Source organism: Dromiciops gliroides, chromosome 6 (assembly GCF_019393635.1).
Source record: "Dromiciops gliroides isolate mDroGli1 chromosome 6, mDroGli1.pri, whole genome shotgun sequence".
NCBI lineage: Eukaryota > Metazoa > Chordata > Mammalia > Microbiotheria > Microbiotheriidae > Dromiciops > Dromiciops gliroides.
Genome location: NC_057866.1, coordinates 276,864,112 through 276,887,801, shown reverse-complemented (window position 1 = coordinate 276,887,801; position 23,690 = coordinate 276,864,112). Strand labels below are relative to the sequence as shown.

General features: G+C 47.6%; 1 protein-coding gene across 1 annotated transcript in view; it reads left to right on the top strand.

Annotated features, from left to right (window-relative positions):
• The window catches only part of TNKS (tankyrase), a 216,640-nt gene that overhangs the window by 162,296 nt on the left and 30,654 nt on the right, over positions 1-23,690 (top strand). The window contains exons 8-19 of the mRNA XM_043972387.1: positions 675-769; positions 1,348-1,414; positions 2,007-2,193; positions 2,867-2,988; positions 4,309-4,400; positions 4,503-4,581; positions 8,555-8,726; positions 10,464-10,543; positions 15,304-15,449; positions 18,829-18,994; positions 20,595-20,814; positions 23,424-23,533. Of these exons, the coding sequence (XP_043828322.1) occupies positions 675-769; positions 1,348-1,414; positions 2,007-2,193; positions 2,867-2,988; positions 4,309-4,400; positions 4,503-4,581; positions 8,555-8,726; positions 10,464-10,543; positions 15,304-15,449; positions 18,829-18,994; positions 20,595-20,814; positions 23,424-23,533 (1,536 nt within the window). The remainder of the gene's footprint in view (positions 1-674; positions 770-1,347; positions 1,415-2,006; positions 2,194-2,866; positions 2,989-4,308; positions 4,401-4,502; positions 4,582-8,554; positions 8,727-10,463; positions 10,544-15,303; positions 15,450-18,828; positions 18,995-20,594; positions 20,815-23,423; positions 23,534-23,690) is intronic.

Genomic DNA, 23,690 nt, shown 5'->3' with positions numbered 1-23,690 from the left:
ACTCAGGTACTTCTGAATCCAGGGCCGGTGTTTTATCTACTGCACCACCTAGCTGCCCCCTGGAACTCAATTTTTTTAAAAATGAATGCTAAAAATTGTTTTTACATGTAATGGGGGGGGGGAATAAAATATTAAATCACAAAAGAAAACTGAGCTGTGCTTTTGAGACAGCTTTGTGGATCATGTAACATTAGACCTAGGATGGTGTACCAAGCACTGTGGACTATATGACTATTTGTTTAAGAGGATGAACAAAACATGGCCTCAGCTGGGGAAGGGGATGGTAGCACCATCAAAAAGCAAAGAAGGGGCAGCTAGGTGGCGCAGTGGATAGAGCACTGGCCCTGGAGTCAGGAGGACCTGAGTTCAAATCCAGCCTCAGACACTTAACACTTACTAGCTGTGTGACCCTAGGCAAGTCACTTAACCCCAATTGCCTCACCAAAAAAAAAAGAAGAAAAAGAAGAAGGGGGAAAAAAAGGCAAAGAAAAGCTCCTGGGAAGCTTTTTGAAGACTTCGCATCTTCCTGTTATGTACCTTGCTTAGCACTCTTGTGTCTCAGTAGGTTAATAGGCTCGTTGTTTGTTTGATGATCTGCAAGTAGATGCTGTAGGAGAGAGCCCTGAGTCTTTAATTACTGGGAAACTGACCCTGATTGTGTTTCCTTCCCCCAGTCCACCCCTTTACACCTGGCTGCAGGCTACAATCGTGTCCGGATAGTCCAGCTTCTCCTTCAGCACGGCGCTGATGTTCACGCCAAAGACAAAGGGTATGTGAACCCAGTGCTCACACCGTGAAGGCTGTGGGTGGGCTCAGCTTGCTCTGTGGGGCCTGGAAATCGGGGGTACACTGCCTTGTTTGGGCACCACCTCCATGTTACTTCACTGGGCTCCGACTGATCTTCCTCATTCTATCCTATCCCATCCCCCATGTGGGTTGGCATAACTGCAAAGGCTGCTTCACCTAACATGTCTGAACAGGGAGCACCCTCCAACAAAGAATTGAGTGGTCATTCACAGGCTTGTGGCCAGCATCAAGTGAGCCATGAGGAAGCTCTTACCATGTGCCTGGCACTGTGTGGAGCAGCACTCCGAGTACTCAGGGCATCAGAGTAGAAAGACAGAGAGGAGTTTTCAAAAGGGAAGGCCTTTTTTGTCAGGGCACCTCACTGGGCAAGCAGGTCTGAACAGAATCGTGAGAGCCTCCTCAGGTGAGCTGCCATTGCCTTCATGGACTGGCTCTCGGTGTTCGGGAATCAGGTTGTGTCTGGTCCCTCTCTGGATTTTAGATTCCCACTGATTCTTTCTGGTCTCTTAACTGTCCTTATCATTTGTTTTCTTCACCCAGTGGGCTGGTGCCTCTTCATAACGCGTGTTCCTACGGACATTATGAAGTCACTGAATTGCTTTTAAAGGTAAGAGCAGGAGAACACATTGCTCCTCGTTCGTTCTGGGCAGTTTTAACTGAGAGCTGAACAAGGTGTGTTTTTAGTTTTGTTTTTAAAAAAACAACAACAGTCTATTGCACATACTCTGCCCATGTATTTTCTCTGGAAACTTTGACTAGACATTTTGAAGCTCTGACCATCATGGTCCATTTTAAAGCAGAGCCTCAAGTTCTCTTGTGCTTTTTTAGGTCTCTGGGTAAAGGGACGCAAGCCTTTTGATAGCATTTTTTTTTTCAGTTATTTATTTTCCCCTCCATTGTGGGGCAAAAAAAAAAAAAGGAAAAGAAAAACAAAATCCTCATAGCAGATTGCAGAATTCAGCAACATGCATTCATTCCCACATGGGCCACACCTAAAACCTGTCCTCTGTCAGGAGGGTCGGTCGCATGCTTTACTGTTGTAAGCGTGCCTGATCATTGCACTGATCAGAGCTTTCAGTTTGTCTTCCCTGTATTAACTGTTCTCATCCGGAATTGTATTTTCAGGCTTCTCATTGACAGGGAAGTGAACATGTGTCCCTGAGCTGCTCACTAACCTGTAGCTTCTCCCTTGTTCCTAGCATGGAGCTTGTGTTAACGCCATGGATCTCTGGCAGTTCACCCCTCTCCACGAGGCTGCCTCCAAGAACCGTGTAGAAGTTTGTTCTTTGCTGCTCAGTCACGGAGCTGACCCCACCTTAGTCAACTGCCACGGCAAGAGCGCTGTGGACATGGCTCCCACACCAGAACTGCGGGAGAGGCTGACGTGTATGTATCTCGGGCCTCTGAGTCGGTCCTGCCTCTCCTCCCCTCACACACCACCTCGCTTCTCCTTGGGTATCTGTCTGCTGCAAGGTCCTCCCCATTCTCACCTGTCCCACTGTTTTGTACTTCTTATCAGGGGCTTTTAGTCCATTCCTGCTTGTTGTTTATGAGCTCTCCAGTGCCAAATCTGTGAAACTTTGTCAAGTCCTAAAGGGGCTGGTTTAGGAGAAACTTCCTAGGAATTCGAATCTGAGACAGAAAGCGTCCCCTTGAGGCCTGGTGACCACTTTTCAGGGACACCTCACAGGCAGCAGTTAGCTAATCAATCGTTTTTGCTTCTGCTACATAAATACCCCACCAATTACTCTGGAAATGATCAGTTTTATAGGATTGCCCCATACCTCTTAAATGAGGCTATTCCCATTGAAGCGACAGTCATCACTTGTCCCCTTTGTTTCCACACCTTGATCCCATTCGCCCTTAGAAGGGGAGCAGCTTTTCAGGAATCAGGACTGTTCCCTTCTTTGCACCCACATTTCCCCTTCCCCCACAGCACGATGCCTGACACAAAGCAGGTGGGTGGGTTTCAATTTCTCCTCTTCCACTCCGTAGTGATCAGCAGTCTTATTTTCTTCGTTTTCCTCTTGCTTTATATAAACCTCCATTTTGTTAACAGATGAATTTAAAGGTCACTCTTTACTACAAGCAGCCAGAGAAGCCGACCTGGCCAAAGTGAAAAAGACGCTTGCTCTGGAGATCATCAATTTCAAGCAGCCCCAGTCTCACGAGACAGCTCTGGTAAGAGGGTCTGGCCACGGCGTTCCTTCGAGGCGTCACCGAGGCGGGCTAAGTCCGAAGTGTTCACACTCATTCAGCACCTCGAGCTCCGCTCAGCAGCTTTGAAAAAGGGTTTGAAAGCCACTGACTTTGTTGGGCCTGTTTCCAGGAAGTAAACGAGTGACGGACAGAGCAGTCGTTAAGCTTTACTTTTGCGACACTTCCCCTGGGTCTGGACCCAGTCTCATTTTGGCCTTTGTTTTATAATCAGGTGTTTTCCTGAAGATGTAAAATAGACTTGATCCGTATAAAGGATCCACCAGAATGTTTGAAGTAGCCAATTGGATTACTTATACACTAGATGTCAGGCTGTTTCTGCTAAGCCATGTAAACTAGTTCCATTGCAATTTAAGTGACTATTCATGGTAGTTTTCTTTCCATTCGCTCACAGAATGTGTTTTTTACCTCATCGTCATGAGCTTCACGGCAGCCCGTGTGATACCTTTAATATCAGTCCCATACGTGGAGGAAAAGGCTGATGTGGTATATCAAGCCCCAGTCAGCCTTCTTGTTCCCAATGGCACAGACAGCTTGATAGACAGAAGCCTTCCAATAGGCAGGCTCTTGACAAAACCTACCCAGAAGGTGGCCAAAAAGCCAGACCTTGGGTAAACTTGAATTCCCATCACCTGTGGGCTTGAGTGACAGAAGCTTCTTGCTGGATTCCTTTTGCTCTAGCTTTCTCTGGCTTGGGAGCAGAGGCAAGATTGCAGCCTCTCCAGAGGGCCTTGACAGAATAGACATTAGCCAGCTATTTTCTCACAGCCAAGGATTGCTGGGCCTGCTATAAACACATCCTTAGTGTCCACGGGATTGCTTCTCTGGAAGAAGGAGGCAGCATGAGATGCTGGAGATCATGTGTAGACTTGGCATCACAGTGTGTGTCTGGCTCTCATTTCTGCTGCCGCCACTGACACCCACTGCCCTCTGGCCTTGGCCAAGGGCTCCTGCCTCTCAGCTCATCAGTTTCCTCATAAAGAAAAACAAGCAGGTTGGAATAGGAGCCCCTACGTTCCTCCCAGCTCTAAATCTATTAACCTCTGAGCCTGTGATTACCAGTTACACCACTGGCCCAGATCCCCTTTGAGCCCCCAAATCTCTTTATCTCAGTTTTACATTAGCCTGAAATTTCATTGGTCTCCGTTGGCATTCAGGTAACATGCTTTCTGTGACATTTGGAATATGGCCACGGATAGCTAAGGACAGAGAACGGCGAGGTCCTAGTATTCAGAGGAGAGATCGGTGCTAGCCTCAATTCCCCCTTTGTTTTTTGTCTTCCAGCATTGCGCCGTGGCCTCCCTGCACCCCAAACGTAAGCAAGTGACAGAGCTCCTGCTGCGGAAAGGAGCAAGTGTAAATGAGAAGAATAAAGAGTACGTTTTCTTCGTTGCAAACTGTTCTTGGAGCTCTTACATCTGTAGGGGCCAGGCCCCCCTTTACTTATGGTGACGTTTCTCTCTTCCGTTTCCCATCAGCTTCATGACTCCCCTGCATGTTGCAGCAGAAAGAGCTCACAATGATGTCATAGAAGTTCTGCACAAGCACGGCGCCAAGGTGAGGTGCCCCACCTGCACATGGTCAGGAGCTCAGAACGGACACGGGGAAAGCTTCATTTGCATGATCTGGGTGGTGGCCATTCCCTTGGCAGATCCCCATGCAAAGGCCCGACCTGCCAGGCAGGCACCCTGCTGGCACCTCTCCCTCTGGGCCTGCCCTCGGGGTCCTTTGTAGGACCTGCTGGAGCGTGATCTGCAATGGGTCTGTTCTCTTGTGAATCCAGGAGTATGGTCCTTGCCAACACGTGCTAAGTGACTGGGATATTTGTCTTCCCACCATACGCGGGGGACAGAGTTCCCTCAAGGTTCTTTGGAGAAAGAAGTGAAGGGTGAGAACCACAAATAAAAATGGCCTGAAGAGGCCATCCAAGAGAGGGAGCACCATAGTGGACGGGCGCTAGGCTTGTACTCCAAGCACTGGGGGTGCTAGCAGGAGATGTCATCCAGGCAGGGCCAAAGGACGATGGGGAGGGGAATGGCGTCCACTGCCCTCCAGAGGGGCATTGTGGCAACGGTTTCTGACCTGAAATTACCAGTGGCCATCGCTTGCTTGCTTCTTTCCTGGGGCCGAGTGTCAGGGACCTGACAGAGTTATGGGTTCAATCCTGCCTCTGTTTTTATAGCTCATGTGACCCAGGGCAGATCCCCTCCCCTCCCTGGGCTTCATCTCCCTCATTTAGAAAATGACGGGGTCGGGTGGATGGTCTCAGACATCTTCTGTGGCTCTGGATCTAGGAGCCTAGTGAGCAACCCCGCTTTGGGGTGTTGGTTTACAATGAGGTCTTGTCTCCGAGGGGAGGTAGCTTCTTCACTGCGCCCAGATGCCGTCGAGGGCTCTAGAGGAGAGACCGGTGTAAGGTGTGCAGAAGCCCTTCCTGAGCTCCAGCCAGGTCATGACGGCTACCCCTCCTTCCTGTAAAGAGAGTCAGACTGTCTCCCCGTCTTCTCAGTCTGGGCCCAGTACTCAGTGACTCGAGTGGAGTCCCTATGATAAGGAGGCAGAAACACTGTGCAAGGCAAGAGCTTCATGAAGCCACACTGGAGAGCTTGGACGCAGTCATTAAACACTGATTGAAGTACCTACTGTGTATGGGGAGGGGGGGAGTCCCTACTGTGTGCCTAGCCCTGGGCTATGCACTGAGGACACAGGAAGAAGCTGAAGGCAGTCTAATGGGGGAGCCCAGTATGCACACCAGGCCCAGGGAATGCCAGCTGCACCCCAGCTGATGCTTCCAGGCTGGGCCATGGGGCACCTGCTGCCCTTCACCTTGCCGTGGCTTGGCACAAGCAGTGCCTGCCGTCTCTTTGGGGCTAAGATGGGGTTCAGGCTAAACTAGGGGCACCGGATAAGATACTGGAACAGGGTCTTGCAGTCACAGGAGAGTCTGACAGTGACCCATCCACCTGACCAGCAACCATGTGCCCCTACTCTTGGCAGTCTGTGTTCTCCCATGCCCAGCACCCCCTGCTTCTGGGCCAGGCACCTCATGAATTCCCACAGCCATCCGTGTCAGCAAGGATGGACGTCTACTGAGCACCCGGGAGGCAGATGTCCTCAGTCAGACATGTATTAAGTGCTTCCGGTGTGCGGCGGGGTGCATGTCCTCATATGATGGTACCCATATGAGAGCGCATGGGATCTGGCCAGAACTTTTTCGATGAATTTCTTTTTACTGAGTTAATATTCCCAGGCCATTTTTGCTAGCTTTCCTTGGGCAGAAGGGTTAATCTCAACTTTGGTTCTCTTGAGAAACTGTGTGGCAGAGTGACTGGTGAGCTGGTCTGCAAGCTAGGAAGACCTGCATTCAAGTCCCACCGCAGCCATGTGCTGGCAGTACGACCTGCAGAGGCACTCGACCTCGGAGCGCCCCAGACAACCCTCTGAGACTCGAAGTTGGTGGCTTTCCCTGGACATGCCAGGGGTCACATTGGCATGGCCAGTCCCTGTGGCTCCTCCCCGTGGTTGGATTGCACAGGTCAATTGCTGTGCTTTGGTGGCCTTTGGAGTCTCCTGACTTGAGGTAGTCAGTCATCCACCACAGAAACTGCTAAGTCAGGCAGAGTATAGACCTCCGGAACCCGTGCATCCCTTCTTGGCTTAAAAGACAAAGCAACACTACCTTGGGTCTGTTAGAGCTCGCAGGGAAAAGCACAGCAAATTGGATGGTGGGAAACCCAGTGCTGAGTGTCCCAAAGCTGTGGTTTAAGCCCTGTCAGAAGAGGTTCAGAGGTCAGTCAGCGGCTGTTTATTTGGAGCTTAGTGGGTAGCGTCACCCTGTAGAATCACATTGTGGGCTTTCCCCTGCCTGGATTCCCTGCCCTCTTCCATTAACGAGGTGTCCTATAAAATAGAGGGAAGGGCAAGGGGAGATAAGCATTGATTAGGCACCGACTATTTGGCACATTAATGCAAGCCCACTGGCATACAGAAAGGCTTCCCATAGTAGCTGTTGCTTGGACTGAGTCAGCTCTTTTTTTTTTTTTTTTTTTTTTAGTGAGGCATTTGGGGTTAAGTGACTTGCCCAGGGTCACACAGCTAGTAAGTGTCAAGTGTCTGAGGCCGGATTTGAACTCAGGTACTCCTGACTCCAGGGCTGGTGCTCTATCTACTGCGCCACCTAGCTGCCCCTGACTGAGTCTTTCAAGCGGGAAAATATTCTCTCAGGTGCAAGTAAAGAAGGAAGGCCCTCAAAGCACCAGGGACAGCTAGTAACAAAGGCAAAGAAAGAGACTGAGACACACACACACGTGTGTGTGTGTGTGTGTGTGTGTGTGTGTGTGTGTGTGAGAGAGACAGACAGACAGACAGACAGACAGACACACGCTCAGGGAGAAGACCACAGAGCATGTGATGGGGAATGATGTCCCTGGAAGGTAGAAAGGCTGGGTGATGAAAGAGTTTCTGCAGGATCCTGGAGGCACCAGGCAGCTCCAGGAGTTTCTTGAGTCAGGCTGGGAAACCCCTAAAGTGGCTGTGTCCTTGGAGGAGAGAGAGAGAGAGAGAGCCCCTACTGTTTGAGTGCTTGTGTGGCCCAGGAGGGGAGGCCAGTGTGCAGACACCACAGTGCCCGGACAGGCTTCCTGACCAGTGGGGCCGCTTGGAAGGGGGTGTTCTTTTGTCACGGGAGCCTTCCCAGGCGTATCGTGATGAGAATGGTGCCTAGCACGGCCCTTCCCGCCCCACTTCTGGGGTCTCGGCTTCCCTTTCTGTGAGCCACCGCCTCAGTAGCTTCCAGAATTGATGCAGGAAAAGCAGCTGTACTCACTGGCACAGGAATAGTCCAGTGCCGGCCACTACAATTGGCAAAGCATCTCCTGTCGGCACCCGGCTTCTCTGAAGTCTTTCTGGAGGAGAGAGAAGGAGAGTCTTAGCCGGCGCCTCAGAATACGAGTCTTATTGAGGAAGGGAGTGGGGAAAAGCCACGAATCTGGTGGCACCGGGCAGGCCAAGCTGTATGGGGACTTCTGGGAATAGAACTGAAGGGCTGCTGTGGGTCCGGGAGGGCGAATGTGGAGATAGTGGCCGCCTCTCCTGTGCGCCTGCTCTACACAGAGCACGTCATTATGAGAATGCCTCCCACGCTCAGCACTGTCTTCAGACCAGCTAAATCGTTCTCTCCTGGATGGTTCAGATAATGAATAATGAACTAGCTCATGAATACTTGGTCATTTTCACTTCACTTGGTTGTACTTTCATTTTTTTCCAAAGGCTTTTGGAAAGCATTGTGATTGTTCATTATGACTCTCTCATAATGAACAATCATCCTAGAAATAGCAAGTGCTTCCAGGTGGTTAAAGATTAATTGATCCCATTTTCTTTGGTCCGGACACTAGAACTGTAGTTGTTTGTGAAATTATTTCTGTGGTGATTTTCAAAGAGGCTTCGTTATTTCTTTTTAATAAAAGGCTCTTTGAAAAGAAAATAGAAAGGAGAGAACATAAGAGATGCTTTCTTTTCGTGCTTTTTTCAGATGAATGCACTGGACACACTTGGTCAGACAGCTTTGCACAGAGCGGCCTTGGCAGGCCACTTGCAGACTTGCCGCCTCCTGCTGAGTTGTGGCTCTGATCCCTCCATCATCTCCCTACAAGGTTTTACAGCTGCCCAGATGGGAAATGAAGCCGTGCAGCAGATTCTAAGTGGTGAGTCCCAGGAGACATTTTTAACTCTTCCCCCTCTCATTTGTACCATTTGTGCACGTCCACCACATGCATGCAGTGGGATGGTGATGAGTGCCCTCTGTCTCCTGACTTTCATTTGGTTTTCCATTCCTCTTTACTGTGATCTTTAATACCGGGGAAGCAAACAGCATGATAGATCTCATCAGCAAGCCGAAGGATAAAAAGACCACTTTGGGTATAAAAAGAAGTTAACATGGGAATGTGGCATCTTCCTACAATGTCATACAAAGTATATATTTGCAACCATAAGCTAATATGCAGTGGAGAAACAATTGAAGTATCCCATGAAAAACCAGTCAAGAACAGGAGTGTCTGCTTTCCCATTCCCACTTATCCTAGCTGTAGAAATCTTAGCAGAAAGCTTTTATGAGGGGGGAGGGAGGCTCATCACCAGATTTTTAGCTAACAAGTTAATTGGGGGGGCCACCACAACTCTCAAAGACTGTACTGAATTCCAGAGAAGTGCGTCTGTAGTGGAGGTCTTTCTGACCTTGAGGCCGGCAGTGGAGCTGACATACAGTGCATCTTAAAGAAATCTGCCTCCAGGATCCTGCATAAACCCAGAAACTCCTGAGCCTTTGGAACATACCTGGGCTGTGCATCTGGTTTGATGGATACACAGGCACACGCACCATGATATCCATGTACTTTTCCCCTCTCGGTATTGCCACTGGAACCAGGCAGAGAGCTTGTGCATGAGTAGCCCCCTCTCTGCCTGAGATGGGCTCAGAGCAAAGTCAATCTTGCAACCGTAGACTTTTTTTGTTGTTGTTAAGCACCTTGCCCAGGGTCACACAGCTAGTAAGGGTCAGGTGTCTGAGGCTGCATTTGAACTCAGGTCCTCCTGAATCCAAGGCCGGTGCTTTATCCACTGCGTCACCTAGCTGTCCCCACTGTTGACGTTTTAAGCCATCAGTCTGTCTCTTCCTTTTCCTAGGTGTAACTAAAAACAGATTTGTTTGTTCCAGAATCCATCAGTCTTTGGACTTGACCCATTGCCCCATGCTTTTTATAGTGATTGATCAGTAACATTTTATAAGTTCATCCTCTCAATCCAGTGGATCAGGATTTGGCATCTGCTTCAGAAGCATTGTTAGTTCTACCTAGAATTGTTTGATTTATAAGACACATAGCCTTTGCTGTCAGCTAAATGTGTCTCAATACAAAAGCTACCACACACTTCAGAGATGAGAGCCGTGTGATCAGTGTAACCTTCAAGTCATACTATTAGGGAATGCCAGATTTTTAAGCAGGTTTATATAAACACATGCACACATACACATGTGCTGGGCCCATCATTGGCTCTCATTAGCAGCAAAGCTGGGTAAGGAGTTATTAGGAAATGTGAATGGCATCCTTAAGGTTAGAGGACACATTAGTCAGAACATATATAATTTTGAACAGTCACAAGGCCACAGCCAAGAAAATTGAGAGCAGAGGTGATATTGTAGAGAAAGGACCAAGGGTTTTTGTGTTTCACAGTCTGTGGGCTTATATAAAAATGTGACTTAGTAGCTGATGGTTGGATGTGGTGGGAAGGCCCTTGGGCACCACCCTCAGAGTCACCATAGATATTGTTGTCACTTCTCAAATACCGGGCTAGAATGGAGATGTTTCTGGTACCCTCTCTGGCCTTCCTTCTCTCAGTTCTCCTTGGCTTTTTTCTTATTCTCCAACTTGTCCCAATCCTTTTTGCAGAAAGTACACCTGTGCGCACTTCAGATGTTGACTACCGGCTCCTAGAAGCATCCAAAGCAGGAGACTTGGAAACTGTGAAGGTAAGGGGAGCCCCTGATCACTTATCCCACCATCTTTACCTGCAGGGCTGGAGATGTGATACCGTACCACAGAGCATTCTGCAGTCATTTCACCTTGCTCAGCACTGTGAGCTTCCAGCCCCCATGTTGTTGTCTCTTCTTTTTCAAGGAGTTCATTACGGGGCTCGTATCTGTCCTCTTCACTCCAAGCCCTGCTCTTAACACAGGGAACTTGATGTTTCTGTGGGGTGGTGGGAAGGAGGAGTCACACACCCACAGTCCTGCTGACCATCTCTGTCATCCCGCTCGGGCCTCGAGCTCCTCCACTCCCCCATACTCTCCAAGGTTTTCACCCTGTTCCATTGTCCAGAATCCCTCACCCCCTTGTCTTCCTGTTGTTCATTTCTGGAAAGTCATAAGACTCGGCTGATGTTCACTACAAATTTGTTGTCTGCTACACCATCAAGGACAGATGGCCAGCACCACTCCCAAGTGTGCCCTGAACTAGATTAAACTGTAATTGGGAAGTATTTAACAAAAGTAATAAAAATCCTCTAAAAGATAGTTAATGCTACATTGTACAACTGAGTTGGGGATCCTTCTGTACAAATCATTCCTCTTTGAAATGTTTCTTTCAAGTTGGACATTACTGAATACTTTCTCTTCTCCCGTGATTCTTCGTTATCATCATTCCCAGTGACTGCTCCAAACCTTGTACCCTCTTCCGAAGCCTCCCACGCTGCCACTTTCTTCTGCCCTCTCAGCAGACAACCTCACATCCTGCTTGACTAAGAAAATAGAAATCATTTACAGTGAGCTTCCCCCTCTTCACTTCTCTGGGTCTCAGATCCCTGGCATCTTCCCCCAGTCTCTTTGTTTATGCCAGCCTCTGATGAAGAAATGGCCTTTCTCCTTGTGAAGGCCAGCACTTCTCCTTACACTTTTTTTTTTTTTTTGGTGAGGCAATTGCGGTTAAGTGACTTGCCCAGGGTCATACAGCTAGTAAGTGTTAAGTGTCTGAGGCCGGATTTGAACTCAGGTCCTCCTGAATCCAGGGCCGGTGCTCTATCCACTGCGCCACCTAGCTGCCCCAAAAGTTAGTTACTTTTAATATGCTTTTCTTTTTAAATTTTGAGTTCCAAATTCTCTCTCCACTTTGAAGGCAAGTAAAACGATGTTAATGATACATGTGAAATCATGCATACATGTTTCTTTTTGATGTCTCTTATAAACAGTATATTGTTGGATTCTGGTTTCTGATTCATTCTCCTATCCCCTTCCATTTCATGGGTGAGTTCACCCCATTCCCTTAGTTTTAGAATTACTATGTTTTGTCTCCATTCTATTTTCTTCTGTTTATCCTTCTCTCTCTTTATCCTCTCTTTCCTCAAAAGTCTGTTTTGCTTCTGACCGCTGATTCCCTTAATCCAGCTTTCCTTTTATCATCCCCTCTAGCCCATATCTCTTATCCCCTTCCTCTTCTGTTTCTTTCCCTTCTATTTCTCCCAGTGCGTCCCTCTTTCATACCCCTTTCTTTTTTTTTTTTTTTTGAGGTCATCCCAACATAATCAGCTAACGCTTGTGTTCTCTGTGCACGCTCCTCCTCACTGCCCTAATAATGCTAACGTTCTTAGGAGTTACATACATCATCTTCCCATCGATCTTGGGGTCTGCCTGAGTTTCTGCTCAGCATGACCGAGGTCCTTAGTTGAGGGTCTCCAAGCAGCCCGCTAGGCAATCAAGCTTTCTTCCAGGACCAAAGTTGGACTAACCGCATAACCGAATAGCAAAGGAGCTGAGCTAGCTCCAGAATGGAGTCCCAAGGTGGAGTCAGTACAGGTCATTCGGTCTCCTCGGTTCCTCCCCTGTGGGGGATGGAATCTGAACTAAATCCAAAGACCCGTTTATTGTGCCTGTTGTGCTAATAAACCCTACAACGTGAATTGTTTCCCCAGTTATTATTAATTATCCACCTCAACCTCCGTACCTTTGTGCCACCTGTCTCCCTTGTCTGCAATGCACTCCACTCTACCGCTTTGGGGAAACTGTAGTTTCCTTCATCACTCAGCCCAAGCGTCACGGATTCTTCAGAGGCCAGTGCTCTTCCTCCACGTAACTTGTATTTCATTGGTGTGTACTTGTTGGGTCAACAGAGGTGACATTGTCCAGCACTTAGCCTGGCACGTAGAAGGGACTGAAGAAATGCTGCTTCTCTCTCCTCTTCCCTTGTATATGTGTATTCGAGGAGTTGAATACACAGGTGGTCGTGTAGCTTTTCTTCATTCACTTGTCCTCTCCCTTTCCCCGTTTAGTAAGTAGGGTACATGGGGTGGTTGCAAGTGATGATGCCTGTTCTCCCCCAGCCAACACCAGTTTCCTGGCCTGTGCTCTGTCCCTTCCTAGTTCTGGCTCGTGCATCTGTGCCAGCAGACTGAGGAGGCCTGTTTGGACTTTGTCATTTGTATGGACACCTTTTATTTCTACGTTGTCGTTGTCTCCAGGTGTATGTATGGCCCTTCCCTCTACCCAGGGAGTTGTCCCTTACAACAAAGAATAAAAAGGAAGGAAGATTCATTCAAACTAATGATGGATGGATGGATGTTGGTGTATGACAGAGTATGCTGCTTAGTCACTAGAGTGAATGGGCATTCAGGTTTCCTTTTCCCCCCTTTGTTCTTTGTGTTTATATTTTTACCCATTACTTTCTTGGTTGGGCTTATGGCCTCTTTGATCAGTTGATAGGTCTTTTAATGCTTCTCCAAATGATTCGTGCTTAGAATTTCCTATGACGCTTCCCCATTCGTGTGCTGCTGTTTGTGTATCCATTCCCTGGCTGATGTATGTCTGCTTGGTTTTCTGTGCTCTCCATATTTGGGAGCTTTTCCGTCTTTGACCTCTTTGACATACGCACCCAGCAGTCAGGTCTTGGGGTGAAAGGGTGTGTAGCCTGCAGTGTGGTTATCTTTGTGCAGCCCACTCGGCATCAGCCGTCACACCTTGTGTCAGCTTGTCTCAAGTAAAACCTTTGGGGCATTCCGATTTGCATCTCTTTTTATTAATGCTTTGGAGCCATCTTAGTTTGAAATGCTTCTTTTGAAGCTTAACCTGCTGTCCCTGTCTTCTTTGGCCATCAGGCAAATAGGCTGCAGACATTGTTTTCCATTTTTATTGTCATTGTACTGATTTGGTTCTGGAAAAAGCTCTCATGCCATTTATCACTTGTGATTGCCACTGCCCCTTGTTTGATTAAGAAGCCCCCTGCTGTCCACTTTGGTTAAAGGTCCCTGCTTAGACTCTCTTCTCAATGATTTTCTGTGGCATGACTGTTAATATTCAGGGCATGTATCCATTTTGAATTTATTATGACATAGGCTGTAAGAGGTTGGTCTCCCTCTGATTTCTGCCAGGCTGATTTCTAGTTTTCCCAGTAATTCCCATCAGATGCAGAGTTCTTTCCACAAGTAATTTATGTCCTTAGGTTTATTGATCACCAAGTTAATTGGATTCAGTTATTTCTGATTGTTCCTTATCTAATCTGTTGCATTAACTGACCTCTCTACTTTTGAACCTCTCCTCCCTCTCTCCCTCCCTCCCCTCACCACGCACGCTCGCGCGCTCTCTCTCTCTCTCTCTCTCTCTCTCTCTAGATATAGATATATATATATATACGTGTATATATATATATATACGTATATATATATATATACGTGTGTGTAAATAAATAACTTGAGATCCAGAGGGGTTCTTTAGACCATTTCATTTTAACTATATGGACATGGTTTTGAACAATGTGCATTTTATTTTAAACTTTAGAGTTCATATAGGCTTTAGGTATTGCTGCTCTTATTAAGGTCATTTGGCCTATATTTGACAAAGGTTAAAAGAAGGAAAAGAAATCCAGAATAGAACTGGAGGACATGTGAAGGAGAGGAAAGGGGAGTCATGTGTAAAACCAATCAAGACCAATGAAGGTACAGAAAATCTCCCCAAAAATTGAAGAAGGCACCAAATATGGTGTTAGGTGGTGAGGAGGTCATCTTGCTTGGTCCTGTTGTTCTTGTCAATTATAGGACCCCAATAGAACTAAACTCCTCTCAATACCTAGCTTCTTAAGCCCTTTGCCCAAGTTACAAAATGTACTTCTTTTTTTTGTTTTTTGGCCAGGACAGTAAGGGTTAAGTGACTTGCCCAGGGTCACACAGCTAGTTAAGTGTCAAGTGTCTGAGGCTGGATTTGAACTCAGGTCCTCCTAGATCCAAAGCCAGTGCTTTATCCACTGCACCACCTAGCTGCCCCCCCCCAAAATGTACTTCTTAATGTCTCAAAATTATACACGACAAAAATACATCCTTGGACAGAGTTAGAGTCAACTTAGCCTGTCAGAGCCAGGAGCTGGGGTGATGGGGTGGGCAGTTGTGTCTGGGCTGGAGGTGGGCACATGGGCCAGGGAGGGAAATAGGAAGGGATTCGAGAGGTCCTTTTTTTTTTTTTTTTTGGTGAGGCAATTGGAGTTAAGTGACTTGCCCAGGTTCACACAGCTAGTAAGTGTTAATTGTCTGAGGTCAGATTTGAACTCAGGTCCACTGCGCCACCTAGCTGCCCCTTGAGAGGTCCATTTTTAATGAGTTGATTAACTCATTTTTTTGTGGGGAGAAGCATTTCCTAGGAAATCATATAATCCATTCAAAAACTCTGCAGTGTCCTAGTGGTAAATCTAAAACTGAATTTCAGTGCTCCTCTTTTCACATCTCTTTCTCCATCTCCCTTTCTTTCTCCTCAAGCAACTTTGTAGCCCTCAGAATGTGAACTGCCGAGATTTAGAAGGCCGCCACTCGACCCCCCTTCACTTTGCTGCCGGCTACAACCGGGTGTCTGTGGTTGAGTTCCTCCTCCATCACGGAGCAGACGTTCACGCCAAAGACAAGGGGTAGGTGTCATGTGCAACATGTGCCCAGCAAGCAACTCCTTCTGCACCCTCTGCCTCACCCAAGCAACTTCCTGATTGTGCTATTTCTCCCTCTATTTAGAAACCATATGCCCATAATTGATCTACCAGAGACCAGCCACTGGTAGAAAGTTTAAAATGTATATGCATTTTTTTAACCTCATTGACCCAAGTATTACTGTCATCTTTGTAATAGAAGGGAAGTTGGAAAGTGTCTGTATGGATTCTGTTAGACTGCAGTAGTACTGGGGTGTTCTGGTGTCGTGGGGTACCTGGGTTCCTGCCCTGCCCTGCCCTGCCTCTGACACCTCCTGACTGGCCAAGTCTCTGACATGTCAGAGCTCCCTAGGTAGGGACCTGCTGTGGTGGAAGGGAGGGTCTTAGCTGGAGCTTGTGTGCTTGTATTTGTTATCATGTGAGAAGCACTCGTGTTCTTCATGGTGGTGTTCAAAGAGCATATTATTTCCTGTGCCCCAGAGACTTCCCTCTCAACTTAGGAGTCATATTGACACAATATGACTCTTTCCTAGGTACGTATTCTCAGTTTTTCCCCAATGTTAATACGAAGAACTATTTGAGCACCTATAACATGAACAAGTCTCTGAGCTAGTCAGAAAAGAACTTCCCTTCCTGAGTGAACATTTGGGGGGTGATCTTAGCTGAAATGACTTTTCATTTCTTTAACTCTGAGATAAACGGACACTTTTTTCTCTCTAATTAATGTCTTCTTTATCAGAATAACTTCCCAATATTACCCTCACCTCCACTACCAAGGAGATGTTTGAGTACATGGTTTGGTCTGACAAGATCTTGATACACTATTTCCTACCCACAGTCCCCCAGTTGTCTCCTGTGAGGACAGGGAGGAGAGGAAAGGGTTTGTGGGGGTTTCCATTTTGGTTTTTTTCCCACACTTGCCTCAGACTAAAGTATAACAAACCTATTTCACCTAGCCAGTGTGATGCCCCAGGTGCTGTTGAGCCATAGAGAGCACACAGCCTTTGTTTGCTGGTGCCTGGAATAGGAGCTGCCCAGTTTGTCAGCTTCACTTGGAAACAAGATTACCGCTTGTGAGCATCTCTTAATGAAAAGCTATTAACTCGCTCAGTTTGGACACCTTCCAGAGATACTGACACAGTTTTGTTGTATAAATGTGCAAAGCTTAACCCTTCCCTGTTTTCTCCACCACTGCTGAAAAGTGTTGAGTTGGAGTTGGTGCCAAAAAGAACCATCTCCAGCGACGACGGATGTGGCCACAGAGAGTGGTCTGAGATTCTTAGAACTGGGAGAGAACACCCCCATTGTACAGGCTACGAAGCCCGGGGCATACAGATAGGAGGTCGCCCTGCTCATTATATTAGCCATACCTCTACTTTGTGCCCTCTGACCACAGGCACTTGGATTGCTTCCGTTTGGCTTCTGACTTTGCATTGGCCCAAGAGGTTACGATGGTTCGATGTGAGACTGTTAACCTGATGGTGCTTCAGTGATTGTGGGAAAGGGGGAAACAGAGAAAGACACAGAGAGAGAGAGAAAAAGAGAAGTTGAGGAAACTGACATAAATGGCTTAAGTGACTTGTCCAGGGTCTTTCTGACCGGATCCAGGCCCCGGCCAGCGAGCTATCAACATTTACTAAGTGCTGGGAATGCTTAGAGGCCACCGCCGCCGGCCAGAGGTGGCTTCTCCTTCCACTGGGCCTCCCCCTCTGTTCATTATTGTTTAATTATCCTGCGTAGAGCTGGCTTTGTATGCGTTTATTTACATGTGTGGCGTCTCCCCCATTGGCCTGTGCACTCTGAGGGCAGGGACTGTCTTTTGCCTCTTGTATCCCTGGCGGTTAGCAGTAGCTGGCACATCGGAAACGTGTCATCAGATATTTATTGCTTGTATGTACACACTTACTCTCATGTTGCTTCCTTCATCTGAATGCAAGCTTTTGGATGGCAGGAACCATCCTTTTGCCTTTCCTTGTATTTAGTACATGGCACTGTACCTGGCTTATTGGAGCAGGAAGAAGCAGAATAAATAGATGAATAGATAAATAAGTGAGTAGATTGAGAGATAGATAGATCGCAGCTAACATTGTGCCAGGCGGTGTACAAAACACTTTGCAAATATCTCCTTTGATCCTCAAAACAACCTTGGGAGGTAGGTGCTGTTATCGTTCCCATTTTATACATGAGGAAACAGGCATACACACAGCTAGTGCATGTCGGAGGCCAGATTTGAACTCAGGTCTTCTGATTCACGTTTAACAATTGACTGGATGACTAGTCATTCAGCCTCCACTTGAAGACCTGTAGGGATGGGGCTGCTTCCTCCTGAGGCAGCATTTTCATTTGGTGGTAGCTCTAAGGGAGATTCTAAATGAAAAAGAGAATCCCTGTAAATTGTGAAATCCTCCACACGCACCTGATTGTGGCTAATAAGACAGTGTGTTGATTGCATCCCGTCCTGGCACATTCTGATCCTTCTAGATGTGGTCCATAAACACTCATAAGAATTCACACTTACTGGGAGAGGGGGAATGGGCCAGAGGCCGAGCCAGAGAAGAACCACCAGGAAAAGCAGGTCTGGAGCTCAACCATCAGTGCGTGTCTCTGGGACAGACTGTCTACACGCCTGTTGCTCCAGACCCAGCAGGAAAGAGGAGAGTGGGTTGGCTTCTCTGTAGGAAATTTCAGAGCCAACCTCAAGTTTCTCATTAAAACAGGCAGCCCTATTCATCTGGCGATCCAGGACAAGAAGTGCCCGAGTCCAAAGAAGTGAGCAGTGGCTGACCTGAGCCGAGAGGTCACGAGGCACCCAGAGGGTGGGAGCAGGTGTCAGAATGGCCATTGGGTCCTCCAGGAGAAGTGGCAGAAGGAAGAGCCAAGAAGGCTGCAAAGTGAAGGGGAGAAAAGGCAGGCATGACAACGCTGGCCAGTCTCACAGCAGCTATGGTGGTTAGCAGATGGATCGCTTTGGGTTCCATCACGGAGTTTATTGTTTTTAGCAAGAGTAAGAACCTTTTCTTCAAAACTGGGAGAACCAAAAAGGATTTCTACATTTGTAGCTATTTGGAGTAGAGAGGATCAGGAAAAACAAGTAACCCAGTACAGTGGAAGGAGCCTTGGCTGCAGATTCTAAGGACCTGGATTCAAATCCTGCCTGTGGACTTTAGAAATAGCTGTGTGACCTTGGTCACTTCACCTTTCTGGGCCTCAGTTTCCCCATCTGTAAAATGATGGTGATAATCGCTGAGATCCCTTCTGATTCATCAACATGTATGTATATTACATGTGTATGTATGTAGTGTTTTGGGAGCTTTCTTTTAGTTCTGCGAATTTGAAAAGTGTTTTTTTTTTCTTTTCTGATCAGTGGCTTGGTGCCCCTCCACAATGCCTGCTCCTATGGTCACTATGAAGTGGCGGAGCTCCTAGTGAGGCACGGGGCATCTGTCAATGTCGCTGACCTGTGGAAGTTTACGCCTCTGCATGAAGCAGCCGCTAAAGGAAAGTACGAGATCTGTAAGCTTCTCTTAAAGGTATGCTGCCACCGATGTCAATCAGATACATGGGGTGCATTTGGCTCTTTTTGAAGTGTGTTTTCTGTAAAATGTGCTTCCGTTTAAAATTGTAGAGGTAAATATTTTCCCATGGTTTCAGGCTACTTGTAATATCTGAGTTGTCTTTCCAAAGAAGAGTTTGAACATGTTTAGCCCATTAGGCTAAACGTTAGAGAGAGCCATAATCTTCTGTCTCTCTAATGGAAATACCAGAAAATCACTTTTACAGATTAAGAAAAAAGTAACCAGAAAGTGCCCAACAAAATCAAATTTAGCTTTTTTTATTGGTTGCCTAAACTCTAATTGAGTTTATTCTCATTGCTTCATATTAGGAAGCATGATATTTGCAAATCATAGATTCTTGTGGATTTTACATGAATTTGTTTTAGAACAAGAATTTGATAAAACTGGGCTACTCGAGGAATAAATGATATAATAGGCAGGTATCTACGGAGAAGCTTGAATTGAGGTAAAACTATTCTTAAAGTCTGGCCCCTCTCAAATAAAGAGTGTGAAACCTACCTGTTGTTTCAGACTTTTTTACATGTGGTTATCTAAAGCAAACTTTCCTGTGCTATATCTCTTACTTCTGTGTTTTCGGGGAAATGTTTACAATTCTTAAACCAGACCAGGGTGGGCATCAAGGGAGCATCTGCCCTTTCTTGCTGTTACTGGACAAATTCATTTGGATTTTGCCTCTCATAAGAAACGGCTGCTGAACTGTTTGTGCATCTAAAGCTTCCTGATGGGCCACTTGTTTTCATAGTGACCAATGATCTTGGTTTTGTTGAGTCCTTAGCCCCATGGGTGGGAGGAGGAGGAAAAGAATTAGTTAAGGTACCTGCTTATCACTGAGTACCCGACTCCCTTCACAGTTACAGGGATTTCAACAAAAACAAAACGTAATAAACTCAAGTGGAAGGAATGGCCACTGAGGAAACTCTTGGGCCAGGGCACATTAACATCAGGTCACGAACCGTCTTGAGCGTTTGGCATTCAGCACTTGTGCTCAACAGTTAGAGCTGTCCCTAGGAGGACAAAAGCCATAGGGCAGCATCTCCTCAGGGAAACGTCCCAGCTCAGTACTCCGTGCCTGGGAGCAGAGGAAGAAGCTCTTCTTTGGGCTGATGCCCACAATCCTCATAGCTGCCATTCACATTCCAGGAAAACTGGCAAAGCATTGCCACTGTCCTCTCATTTGATCCTCACACCAGGCTTGGGAGGTCCCGTTAGGATCCCCATTCTACAGATGAGAAAACTAAAACCGAAAAACGGGGAAGTGATTTGCCCATGGGCAGTCATCCGGCTGGGAAGGAAGGGCTAAGAGACAGGTTTGGACCTAAAGCTTGAGCCAAAGATAGTAGCAGTCATATTGAGGGCATTTCCAGTGTGGTCCAGTGTGGAGATGCGGAGAAAGCAGCAGGGGTCATAAGGGTGATTTCCCCAGTAAGATGCAAACAGAATGGATTTGGGGGAGGAAGGGGTTTTATAGTTTGCGACAAAAGCAAATAAAACAACAAGGATTTGAGTCTTTGATGGGGCCAGATTTGGTGGTTTGTGTTCCTCTCTTCCTCGGTAGCACGGAGCAGACCCAACTAAGAAGAACAGAGACGGCAACACACCATTAGACTTGGTGAAAGAAGGGGACACTGACATCCAGGACTTGCTCAGAGGAGACGCTGCCTTGCTGGATGCTGCCAAAAAGGGCTGCCTGGCCCGAGTGCAGAAGCTGTGCACACCCGAGAACATCAACTGCAGAGACACGCAGGGCAGAAACTCCACCCCACTGCACCTGGCAGGTGAGCCTCCTGTGGGGACTGAGCCCATCCGTGCCTTCTCTTTACCCAACTGCCTTTGCCCAGTCTGATCTACCAAAAGATGGTGGACTTGCCTGGACCAGACTTCCTGGGGTGGACTTACTAGTTACCTTGTTTTGTTGTTGGTACAGAGAATGGCCTGTGAGGAAACTGTGTGCCAGGACAGGCTGGTCCTGGAGAAGCACTGAGGGTCTTGTGAGGGCAAGTGACTTGCCCAACCAGTGATTTAGAGCATTTTTATATAAATATTGATAGCTCTGATTTCTTCTGAAAACCACCTGTTCCTGTCCTTTGACCATTTATCAAGTGGAAAATGGCCCTTATTTTTATGAATTTGGTTCACAGTTCCCTGTCTATTTGAAAAAATGATGCCTTTATCAGAGAAACTTGGTACAAATTTTCCCCCTAGTCTCTTGCTTTCCTTGTAATTTTGGCGGCATTGCTTTTGTTTTTGCTAAAACTTTGTTTGTAACCAAAATGATCTATTTTACCTCCTGAGGTTCTCTTTACCTCTGTTTGGTTAAGAACTCTTCCCCTATTCATAGATCTGACAGATAGTGGCTTTCATGCTCCCCTAATTTGCTTATATCACCCTTTGTGTCTCAGTTGCGTGTGCACTTTGAGCTTATCTGGGTGTGTGGGGTGAGATGCCGGTCTGTGCCTAGTTTCTGCTAGAATACTTTCCAGTTTTCCCAGCGGCTTTTGTCAGAAAGTGAGTTCTTTCCCCCATGCTTGGCTCTCTGGATTGGTCAAGCACTAGGTTACCACAGTCACACCACTGTATACTGTGTACGTAATCTATTCCACTGCTTAGCCAGTACAAGGCTGCTTTGATGATCGCGAGATCTGGCATGCCACCTTTTTCCATCGATTCCCTTCATAGCCTTGACCTCTTGTTCCTCTTCTTTCTCCAGTTCTTAAAAACAAATCATTTCAGGGGCACCTGGGTGGTGCAGCAGATAGAGCACGGGCCCTGGAGTCAGGAGGACCTGAGTTCAAATCTGGCCTCAGACCCTTGACACTTGCTAGCTGTGTGACCCTGGGCTAGTCACTTAACCCCCATTGCCCCCCCCCCCCACACACACAATCATTTGATCCCACCCAGCTATTATCCTAGATCGATCCTCCCTTTCTTACCTAAGCCCAGTGCACAAGCCCCTCTGCCACTTGTCCCCACTTCCTTCCTCCTTCTCATCCCTGCGTCCCGCCTCACCCTCCCACTGAAGTGGCTCTCTGCAAAGTTATCCAAGTTTAGGTGCCACGTCTAAGGACCTTTTTTCTGTCTTCATTCCTCCTGACCTCTGCGGCCTGTGGCACTCCTGACTCCCTTCTCCTCCTGGGTCGTCATTTCCTCTGTGGGGCTTCTCCTTGTTGTCCTCTTACCCCTGTAACTGTTCCTTCTCAGTCAGCTTGTCGTGCGCATCTACTGCAAGTGTTTCCCTAGACTCTGTCCCAGGCCCTCTTCTCTTCTCCCTCTCTCCTGTTTGATTCTGTGATCTCGTCAGCTGCCCGAGGTTGGATTAGCATATCTCTGTGCAGGTGTCCCTAGATATATACATTCCGCCCTAACCTCTCTGCTGACCGCCTATCTCACCATCAGCAATCGAAAACCAAAGTCCTTCCCTCAAATCCTCTCCTCTTGAGGTTCTGGGTTACTTCTGAAGGTGCCCTCGTCCTCTCAGACACCCAGACTGGCAACTTCAGCATCACGCTCAGCTCTTCACACTTATCCCACATACTTTGGCCTTTGCCGAGTCTTGTCATCTTTGCCCCTGTCACATCCCTCGTCTCTGTCCCAGCCCCCTAGTTCAGGCCCCCATCTGGCCAGACCCAGACTAATCCCAGTGGCCTCCACATTGGTCTCCCACTGAGCTGTCAAAGGTATTTTGCTCAAGCACAGGTCTGTGAGTCTTCCTGCATCACCCTCCTCCCCTGCTCAGGTCTCCTCGGACCTCTAGGATCGATAGAAAGCTCTGTTTGGCACTTAGACCTTTGCAGCCCGGCCCTTTCTTCTTTTGGCACATCCGGCACTCGGCCCTGCTGCCTGCCCGCTGCAATCCAGCTGCTCCAGGCTTCTTGTTGCTGCTTGCACAGAACACCCTACCTCTCCCACCTCCTTGCCTGTGCCCTGCCTGTGCCCGGCCCGTGCCCCATGCCCCATGCCCGGAATGCTCTTCCTGCCCTCCTCCGCTTCCTTCAAGCCTCGGCCAAAACACCAGCTTCTGTTGGAGGCCTTTCTCTCTTCCCCCACGGCTACTTGTGCCTCCCCTCGACCCCAAGATTTCCCTCCAGCCACCACGTGTGTGTCTCGTGCGTGTCATCTCCTGCCCTGAGCACTCTGGCTCACACTGGGTTCTGTGCTTGGAAAGTAAGTTTTTGTAGACAGACTCCAGAAGAGAGGAGATGGGGGCCTGAGCTACACCACTAGGAAGGACAATGTACACTTTGGTGTAGAAGAGAGAATGGTGGAAACGAGGGGACATCAGCAAATTGTCACTCCCCGAAAAAAAGAAGGTGCGGGAGGAGACTGTGACCATCCCCCCCCCCCCACCCAGTGTCCTTCTGATGTCTTTTCCTTTTTATCCCTACAGCAGGTTACAATAACCTGGAAGTAGCCGAATATCTTTTGGAACATGGAGCGGATGTTAATGCTCAAGACAAAGGAGGCCTTATTCCTTTACACAATGCCGCATCGTATGGGGTAAGCATGTGAACACTCACTGCTGTTCATTACTTGAGTCTTTACTGTACATGAGTGGGTGGACGGATGGACGGACATTTGTCCCGGTTTGCTGGGGGTCAGGCTACCTACTAGGCTTACACATACAAAAGCAAGATGGTCCCTTCCCTCCAGAGCT